The sequence below is a fragment of the Elephantulus edwardii genome, unplaced genomic scaffold (genome assembly GCF_000299155.1).
Source record: "Elephantulus edwardii isolate Elephantulus edwardi_28Jun2011 unplaced genomic scaffold, EleEdw1.0 scaffold00003, whole genome shotgun sequence".
Classification (NCBI taxonomy): domain Eukaryota; kingdom Metazoa; phylum Chordata; class Mammalia; order Macroscelidea; family Macroscelididae; genus Elephantulus; species Elephantulus edwardii.
Window position 1 is genome coordinate 85,874 of NW_006399753.1, and position 10,111 is coordinate 95,984.

Sequence of the window (10,111 nt, forward strand, 5' to 3'; positions counted from 1 at the left end):
GTTAAATTTTTTTTCCTCTCTAAAGAAACAGCAAAGGTGAAGAATAATTAAAATCATGGCTGTCAAGTCAGAACCAATTAATAGCAAATCCCTTACTGGCTTTTTGAGGTAAACTGAATATTCCTCCCTCAAAGCTGCTGGTAGATTTTAACTTCTAGAAAGGCATCGCCTTTAAGTATGCAGCCAACTAAGCCACTAGAACACTCCTGTAGGTGTGAAGATGCAATAATAAATTTAACAAAACTTCCATGTTTTAAACAATGTTTAGTAGGTCTAAAGGAAACAAAAGTGGCAGTGATGAATTCTTTTTTCCTATGTGAAGGGATTACGGGAGTTTCTTTTTGTTCATCTTAATTTCTGTAAAATGAGCATAAAGTGTTTAAGAAACAAGGTTTCGCAACAAAATAAAATAGAAGAAGGAGGACAAGAATCATTAACAAGAAAATGCCTTTCACTCTGACAACACTGTATGGGCAATAATAATGGTTGGCAGGTAGGAATGGAGAAATGCATAGCAGGGATCAGCACTCACAAACTCCTTCAAAGTTACCGGGAGAAGGCTTTCTGGAAGTGAATCCTCTGGTGCTGAAACACATTGGAGCTGTGGCGGAAGGCCTTCCCACACTCGCTGCACTTGTAGGGCTTCTCTCCTGTGTGGATCCGCTGGTGCTGTAGAAGGTAAGTCCTCTGACTAAAGGCCTTTTTGCAATCAGTGCATTTGTACAGCTTCTCTCCATGATGTGACCTTTGGTGGTGAATGAGTCTGGAACTGTTGTGGAAAGCCTTCCCACAGTCATTGCACTTGTACGGCTTCTCTCCTGTGTGGATCCTCTGGTGCTGTATAAGATGTGTGCTCTGACTGAAGACTTTGCCACAGTTATGACATTCATAGGGTTTCTCTCCAGTGTGGCTTCTCTGATGTTCAACGAGTTTGGTTTTTTGGATGAAGGCTTTTTTGCATTCATTACATTTATAGGGTTTCTCACCTGTGTGAATCCGCTGATGTTGGATAAGGTTAGAACTTTGGGTAAAGCCTTTTCCACATTCTTTACACTCAAATGGTTTCTCTCCAGTATGAGTCCGGCGATGTCGGATAAGGATTGAGCTATCACTGAATGCTTTTCCACAGTCACTACACCTATAGGGTTTTTCTCCAGTGTGAATTCTCTGGTGATAAATAAGAGAAGAGTAGGCACTGAAGTGTTTCCCACACTCACCACACCAGTAGGGCTTCTCCCCAGTGTGAATCCTCTGGTGCTTCATGAGGTTGGGCCTCCTATTGAATGTCTTCCCACATTCACCACACCTGTAAGGGATCTCTCCTGAGTGCATTCTCCTGTGATTGATGAAGTCACAGCTCTGGCTGAAGGCTTTACCACACTCATCACACTTGTAGGGCTTCTCTTCACTATGAAGCCATTGATGCTTAGCAAGGTTAGCAGTGTATCTGAAGGTTTTCCCACAATACCCACAGCAATGCAATTTTTTCCCAACAGGAATTTTCTGATCTTCATTAGCAATTGAATTTGCATTGTAGATCCTCCCAAAATCAGGAACTGTATTTCCTTTTTTTGACTTGTGTACACGCTTATGATTGTTGAGGTATGATCTCTGTTCAAAGCTTTGCTCACATATATCACATTTATAGGGTCTTTGACCCAGGACAGGGCTTGACCCCAACATGAGGCACTCCCCAGACTCTCGGCCACTCTCCTCTACTGTCACCATTACTGGTCGAGGGGATTTCTGCCCTGCAAGCCTTTCCGGACATTCCTCCGGATCCCTACAAGGCTCAGTGTCTTGTCCTAGGTCAAATCCCCGAGAAATAGTCCCTCTGCGTCTATCCTGCTGTTGTTCATCAAACATCTCTCCTGAAGTCAACTCTTGGAATTCCATGTTGGTCCTACAATCTAAAACAACAGAAAAATCTAAAGATCACTTGTTTTGTCTCTATAAGTTATGATGCTGCTGCTTATCACCTACACAAAAGCAATTTCATTATACCCACAGTCATAATAGAATTACAGATGGCTGCCTGGAACACAAAGACTTAAGGACTTTACCCAAGACCATGAGAAAAGTTCAACCCAGCTCAACTAACACATATGCTCTTCTATAATTTATTCTATGCCTGTCTGTTTGTCTCCTGGACACAAAACTAGCCAGAGTCACCTTTTGAGGAATTAAGGGAGGAAGGAATAGTGACTTGAGGACAACACAGAGCATACTGTGTGGGTGCCTAAGGACAGAGGTGCTGGTAGCTCATGGAGATGGGCCCTTGGGCACCCGGGGAGAGCCCTGGGAACAGATGTAGCCTTCAGTGGAGAGCATGTGCATGCTTCCATGAACTCCTCCTCAGGGTTGGCACAGCAGTTCAAGAGCAATAAAATCAAATGACCATAAGGAGAATGGAAATTATCTTATGGTATGTTCACATAGAACACAATAAAGCAGCAACTAAAAGGAAGTGTTCCCCATGCCACAACAGAGATGAGTGGGATTGTAATGGAAATGCTGAGAGGCGAAAGGAAGACTCCAGGGAAGCTGAAAATAGTCTGTATCTCAAGTAGAGATAAAACTTTTCAAGTCTTTGGGTAAACTTCACAGATCTGTAAATCTAAGATGTGTGCTGTTTCTATAAGTTTTTATATTCAAATAAGTATCTTTAAAAAGAAAAATCATGTCCTTTGAGTCAGGAGTTCCCTTGAAGACATTATCAGACAAATACTGGAAGAGTGAATATGTATTGTGACCAAAACAGCCAAGCACGGTTGTGAAAATCACAAAACCACCTTCCTATGCAGGTACCAAGATACCTGCAAGAAATGGTGACTGAGACTCAGTATCGATATGAAAATGCAGCTAGTGAATAAAAGGGATGCAGCAGTGCACATGGAACCATTATTGCATTGCTGATTACAAGAAGAGTTCACACATGGATATGAGAAAGACCATGCCAGAAAAGGTAGAACAAGGCATATGTAGATGGTATCTGTCCCTAGAAACTGAGATTATTTGTGCTTATATATATTCTCTTACTTTCTATCATGGTCTATAATCATTAGATGGGTTAACTCAGAAACATGGAGAGTGAAGTAATAGCCTCTACCTCTGTATCCCTCCCTAACTCTCCCTGCAGCGTATGAACTCAGAGAGGAGTGCTCAACTCTCCCTCTTGCATGCACTATGGTATACTGTGGCTCCTAGTCTTCCCTAACAAGGCAACTATCCCTCTGTAGTCATTCTCCTTTCTCTGAGCCAGTACTGACCAGATGACTATTCCCGTATCTCTCCTAGTAACTCTCCTTGTTACCCTCCAAGACAGCTCAAAACCTTCCCCAATGAAAACACATGAGCTTAGAAGGGTGACTATCATAGTCAGAAGCTCCTGTGCTGGCCCTGATTAGCTCCTCCCAAATTTCTAAGCTGGTTACCAGATACCTTGGACCCCAAATGGTTGGTCAGCAACTTAGCTGGGGGTTGGGGTAGTGTGCAGCTCCCCTTCACTCACCTGAGCTGTCAATTCTCCTCTTGGCTCCCTGAATATCCAGGACCCATGGCTCATCTCCATGTTCCAGCTGTAAGATTATCCCGGGTTTTGGACCTGCAGGTCCTGCTCCTGTGAAGGAGATAGGGCTGGGGGTTGATACCAAGGATATGAGCTGAACCAACTCACTCTAAGACTGGAATTTCAGTGAGAAGCAATTCAAGGAAGGTCTGGACACCCTCTGAAAGGGAGGCTCCAAGATTAGGCTCAGAATGCTCCTAAACATGAAGATTCGAGGACACTCCACAGGACCTGAAAACTGCCCCAGGGAGGGAAGCTGTTCTACAGGAGCTCAGAGCAGGCCAAGACTGAAACAGGAAAGCTACTAGCTCCATCTGTCCCATTTCCCCACAGACTACACATGCCCAAGGTCAAGGCTGGTATAAACCATCTCCAGGCCCAGGGTATAACTAAGCTCCAAGCTTTGGTCCAGCTGCAGCCAAACTATTCACTGGGCTGTGCCTTAGGGTGGGGGCTTACCAAGCGACATCAGGTTCCCATAGGTCTCCAGCATCACATCTCTGTAGAGGCCCCTCTGAGCAGGACCCAGATGACCCCACTCCTCCTGTGAAAGGAGTACAGCCACGTCCTCAAAGGTCACTGTGGCCTAGAATGACAGGACCCTGCTGCAGCCTTGGGATCCCATCCAGCATGGAGCCCTGGGCAGCACAGGACTTCCATGGTCACCTGCTACCAGAACCCCAGTCCAGAGACAAAGTGAGCAGCTCTGAGGAGAACTAGCACATCCTAGAGCAAGCAGACACTTACCTGAGGCTGCACAAATAGAAGCTCTGTGGCCATCACGAGCCGCTGCCCAGGCATTCCAGGGCTAAAGTGGACTCAGTCATATAGGAGCTGAGGGGAAAGAGAGAAGTAGATGGAAACCCAGCCCAGAACCTCTTTCCAGAGCTTCAGCCTCCTGTACTGTCCTGTGTCCATTCTCTCAGTGGCACCTTTCTGCCATCACCAACTCCAGGTTGGTCCCCAAACATTGCCATCCACAATCCCTGCTGTTCTTGAGGGCAAGTCTGGGGCTGGAAGGTGTCCAGGCAATCTCTGTCACATGTCCCCATCCCCACAAGGCACAGAAGACTCTGTTCCCTATTTCCCATCCCAGGCCTGGCCCACTGCAAACGTGCTGACTCCAGAGCTCAGTCACCCCCTCAGGTTGTCCTCCTCTTCCCTGGCATGCTGAGCTGTCTCATTCTAGAGGAGCTTAGAGATATTAATTCACTTTATATAAGAATAGAATGTTGAGAGTTTAAGAAGAAAGGGAAGTAAAAGTCAGAAATGTATAGAATATGAAAAAGACAAAATACAGAACATAAATACTACAAAATATGCAGTAGAAATAAGTAGAAGATGACAGAAGAAGAATTGATGCCTTGAGTTGTGGTGCTGGAGAAGAGTCTTGAACATACCATGGACCACCAAGAAAACAAACAGATCTGTCTTGGAGAGGGTGAAACCAAGTTTATTCTTGAAAGCTAAGATTTTGAAGCTCCATCTCAGATACTTTGGGCACATGGCCAGCAGGGACCAGCCTCAGAGAAGGACATCATGCTTGGAAGGGTGGAGGGACAGCAAAGGAGAGGAAGACCCAGGATGAGATGGATTGATAAAGTAACTGAAATAATAGGGAAAGGTGTGTTGGAGTCAGTGACACTGGCTCCGAACAGGGCAGGCTTCAGAGCTGTTGTACACAGGTTTGCTGTGAGTTGCAGGTGACTCAGTGGCACACAACAACAACAACATGAATAATGATAAAAAACAATTAAGAACCAAACTCAACCATTAAAATCATATACCAAGAAGTACTTCTTAAAGAACATACTTTTGGAATAACGTAGTTTGGGGATGTTATCAGGAGGAACCAGTCCCTGATAAATTATATCATGCTTGGAAGAGCAGACAGTCAGTGAAAGAGAGCAGGACCCTCAAGAGGGAATGGCACAGTGACCATAACAACAGGTTGGTTTAAGCATACCGGAGATTGTAAGGTCAGTGATGGATCGGACAGGTCTCCTTCTGTTGTATCATAGTTCACTGTGAATCAGAGCTGAATTGACGATACCTAACACCACAAGATATGCAGAGAATTAGAAATAGAGACTAAAAAGGGAAGAACTCACTCAGAATTTCTCAAGCTTAAAGAACATAAAAATATGTAACCGCCAGCTGAAACCGACCTGCGGGTTCATACGTGTTCTAGAGTGGAATCTGTGTGGATTAAAAGAGGAACAAGGACACGAGAGATTGGGGCAAGACAAAGATTCCTGATCAAGCCCAAATTTATTTGATGAATTCTGCTATAAATAGGCAGCGCGGAGTAGGCCGGGCTGCCAGGGAACCCAGCCCTAGGTTATCAGTTTACAAAAGAGAGGGAGGGGCATGCCCCAAGGTGTTGATTTACAGGTGCTGATTTAAGAGGTAGGCATGGTCCCAGAGATGGACAGGGGTGGCAGCTGCATGTACTCAGGATGGCTTCCTACAAAAATAAATTGAAGTCTAGGGCTCACTTCAGAGCAAATATACTAATAAATAAATTAAACACTCAAGCTGTAATACTTTGAGATAATATGGGCGAAATTGTGAATGATCCAGGAAACATCAAAAGAAGATGGAGGAACCACCTGGTACACACAACCACTGTACCAAAACTGACAATGAAATATTTCCGGAAGTATCATATGAACAAAAGGCAATGGGAATAAAGGAAAAAGTTCAAGCTGCACTAAAAGATGGGTTAAAAATAAGGCCCAAAAAGTCAGTTGGATACCAACTGAAATGTTTCAAATTACTGATGCAGCCCTGGACATATTCACCAGTTTATGCCAGTAAATTTGGAAAAGAGCTGCCTGGCTGACTGACTAGAAGAGATCCATATTTGTTCCCATTCCCAAGAAAGGTGATCCAATGGAATGTGGAAATTATAAAACATTATCATTGATATCACATGCAAGTAACATAATGCTGAAGATCATTCAAAAATGGCTAGGGGTGTCAGAGAACCGTGAGATATTAAAGCTGGGTTCAGAAGAGGCTGTGACACCAGTTATATCACTGCTAATGTAAGATGGATCCTGGTTGCAAGCAAAGAATACCAGAAGAATGTCTATTTGTGCTTCACTGACTGTGCAAAGGTATTTGAGTGTGTGGATAATAAAAAATTATCACTATCATTGAGAAGAATGGGAATCTCAGAAGATTTAATTGTGCTTGTACAAAACCTATATTGTTGTTGTTGTTAAGTGCCGTCGAGTCGCAAGCAACTCATAACAACCCTATGAAGGAGAGTCCTCAATACTTGAGTGCCTTTCATCCTCTCTCCAAATTCATAGGGTTTACAGAGGCAAGCTATTATGGAAGTGGATACCACTCCTCCTTCCAAACAAAACCTATACTTAGACCAAAAGGCTATTGTGTGAACAGGGCTAGGTAACACTATACAGTTTAAAATTAGAAAAGGTATATTGCAAGGTTGCATCCTTTCTCCATACCGATTTAATCTTATGTTGAAGAAATTATTCACGAAACTGAACTCTGTGAAGAAGAATGTGGCATCAGGATTGGAGGAAGCCTCATTAACAATATCCATTATGTAGATGACACAACCTTGTTTGCTGTGAGGATGATTTGAAGTACATGCTGCAGAAGGTTAAACACTTCCTTTGATGTGTATTGCATCTCAATGTCAAGAAACCAAAAATTCTCACCACTGAACTACTAGGCAACACTATGATGTTTCTTATTGTTGTTATATGCCATTGAGTCACCAGCATCTCACAGTGGCACTATATGTATAACAGCTCTAAAGCCTGTCCTATCCTCAGCTACTCTCACTGACTCTGACATACCTACCTCCACTACCTTAGTTACTGTATCAATCCATTTTATCCATAGTCTTCCTCTACTGCACTGTCCCTAATTCTAAGCATGATGTTTTTTCTCCAAGGACCAGTCTCTCTTGGCCACATGCCCAAAATATATGAGATGGACCTTCAAAATCCTAGCCTCCAAGGACAAAGTTTCACCCTCTCCAAGACAGACCTGGGTTTTCTCCTGGCAGTCTATGGTATATTCAAGACTCTTCTCCAGCACCACAACTCAAAGGCATCAATTCTTTTTCTGTCATCTTTATTCATTGTCCAGCTCTCTAATGCATAGCATGTAATTCTGAAGACCATGGCCTTGATCAGGCACACCGTAGTCTCTAGACTGGCATTGTTGCTTCTTAGTACTTTGAAAAGGTATCTGACTGCAGATTTTCCCAGGGCAATTCACCTTTTGAGTTCCTGGTTTCTGGTGCCAAGATAGTGAAGCAAGCTGAAATTATTAACAACCTCAATCTCTTCTCCATCTATCACAGTGCTGCCACTTGGCCCAGTGGTGAGAATCTCTGTCATCTTGCTATTGACCTTCAATCCATATTGAAGACTACAGTCCTTGACTTTCTGCACCAAGCATTTCAGGTCCTTCTCAGTTTCAGCAAGCAAGGCTGTATCATCAACGTAGGATGTTAATGAGTCTTCCTCAAATCCTGATGCCACCTTCCTCCTCATGGAACCCCACCTCCCGAATGATCTGTTGTGCATATAGATTGAAAAGGTATGGAAAAAGGACGCATTGCTGACTCACTCCTTTCCTGATTTTAAACCATGTATTGTTTCCTTGCTCTGTATTGAAAAATGCCTGCTGGTCCTTGCGTAGGTTTTGCATCAGCACAATCAAGTATTCTGAGATTCCCATTCTCCTCAAGGTTAGCAACAGTTTATTGTGATACACACAGTAAAATGCCTTTGCATAGTCAATGAAATACAAATAGACATTCCTCTAATACTCTTTGCTTCTGGCCAAGATCCATCTGACATTGGCTATAAAGTTTCTAGTGCCACGCACAGACTCTTCTAAACTCAGTTTGTATTTCTGGCTGTTTTCTGTCGATCCAGTATCCCAGTAGTTTTTTAATAATCTTCAGCAGGATTTTGCTTGCGTGTGATATTAGTGATATTGTTTGATAATTTTCACAGTCTATCGGGTCTCCTGTTTTTGGAGTGGGAATAAATATGCATCTCTTATAGTCAGTTGGCCAGGTAGTTGTCCTCCAGCTTTCTTGGCACAACCTGATGAGCATGTTAATGACTTCCACCTTGGATCCATAATCCACACACTTGGTAAAAGCATGCTGGAGATCAAGTTCAGGAGACATATTGCACTGGGAAAGTTTGCAGTTAGGGACCTCTCCAAATTATTTAGGAGCAATAATGTCAGTTTGAGGACTAAGGTGTAACTGATTCAGGCCAAGGTCTTTTCAGTCACTTACTATGCATCTGAAAGCTGGACAAATAAGGACGACAGAAGAACAGATGTTTTTGAACTATGGTGTTGTAGTGTTGAATGGACTGCCAAAACAACAAACAAATATGTCTTGGATAAGGTGCAGCCAGAGTGTTCCCTGGAGACAAAGAGGATAAAACTTCATCTCACATATTTTGGGCATGTTACCAGTAGAGGGTATTCCTTGGTGAGGGACATCATACTTGGAAAGGTGGAAGAGATGGTAAAGGAGAGGAAGACCTTCAACCTGGTGGATTGGCACAGTGACTGTAGCAATGGACTTGAGTGTGTCAGAGACTGCAAGGATGGCACAGGATAGAACAGGGTTCACATCTGTTGTTTACAGGGTCGCCAGGAGTCATACTTGACTCAACGGCATCTAACAAACAACAATAACACCAGAAGTACAAGACTCTCCAGAAAGATACATAAATTGCAGCTAAGTCCCAAAATAATATAACAGAAAGGTTGGCTAAAGAAAATCCTATCAGCAATCCCAGAGGTGTGTGGTTCGAATCCACCAGATGCTCTGCTGGAGAAAGAGGGGCAATCTCCCCCTGACCAGTCAGATCCAATTTGACACAACACACAAAAATAATAAAATACAAAACTTAAAAAAAAAAAAGAAAAGCCTAACACTAATTAAAAGAAAGCTATTGTAACTGTTAACTTTTTCCTCGACACTTTAAGCCTTTCAATTAGGTATGGTATTTCTACAGAGGAGCAGACAAGACCTACGAGTATAGCTCAAGAGAAAATGACAAGCAGCAGAGCCCCTGTAGCCAGCACTCAGATGAAGGGAACAGAACCCATTCCCAACTCAAAATCATGAACCCCTATCCTGACTTCCAATCCCACATATCAGTTGAGCCTGTTTCAAACTTTTTGAGTATGTATTCAATGCTATATGTGCTTATAAGCTTTATATATATTGCTATGAGTGGTTTGTGTCATCTTCATAATGCAGATTGTTGATAGATCTTCCACCAATCCTGACACCACACTTCTCCTCATAAGAGCCCAGCCTTTCGGAAAATGTGTTCTGCATACAGATTGAAAAGGTATGGAGATAGGACATCCCTGGCATACACCTTTCCCAATTTTGAACCATACAGTGTTTCCTTGCTCTGTTCTGACAACTGCCTCTTGGTCCAAGTATAGGTATCTCATTAGCATGATCAAGTGTTCTGGGATTCCCATTCTTCTCAGAGTCAGCCACAGTTTGTT

The 10,111-nt window shown here is 43.1% G+C and overlaps 1 protein-coding gene across 1 annotated transcript in view; it reads right to left on the minus strand.

Moving 5' to 3' along the window:
- Positions 1 to 546: 546 nt before the first annotated feature.
- LOC102870301 (zinc finger protein 34-like) overlaps positions 547 to 10,111 on the minus strand; it is a 38,186-nt gene continuing 28,621 nt past the window's right edge. Inside the window, exons 2-5 of the mRNA XM_006879405.1 lie at positions 4,316 to 4,376; positions 4,028 to 4,154; positions 3,512 to 3,619; positions 547 to 1,910 (exon numbers count right to left, since the gene is read on the minus strand). Of these exons, the coding sequence (XP_006879467.1) occupies positions 547 to 1,910; positions 3,512 to 3,619; positions 4,028 to 4,154; positions 4,316 to 4,376 (1,660 nt within the window). The remainder of the gene's footprint in view (positions 1,911 to 3,511; positions 3,620 to 4,027; positions 4,155 to 4,315; positions 4,377 to 10,111) is intronic.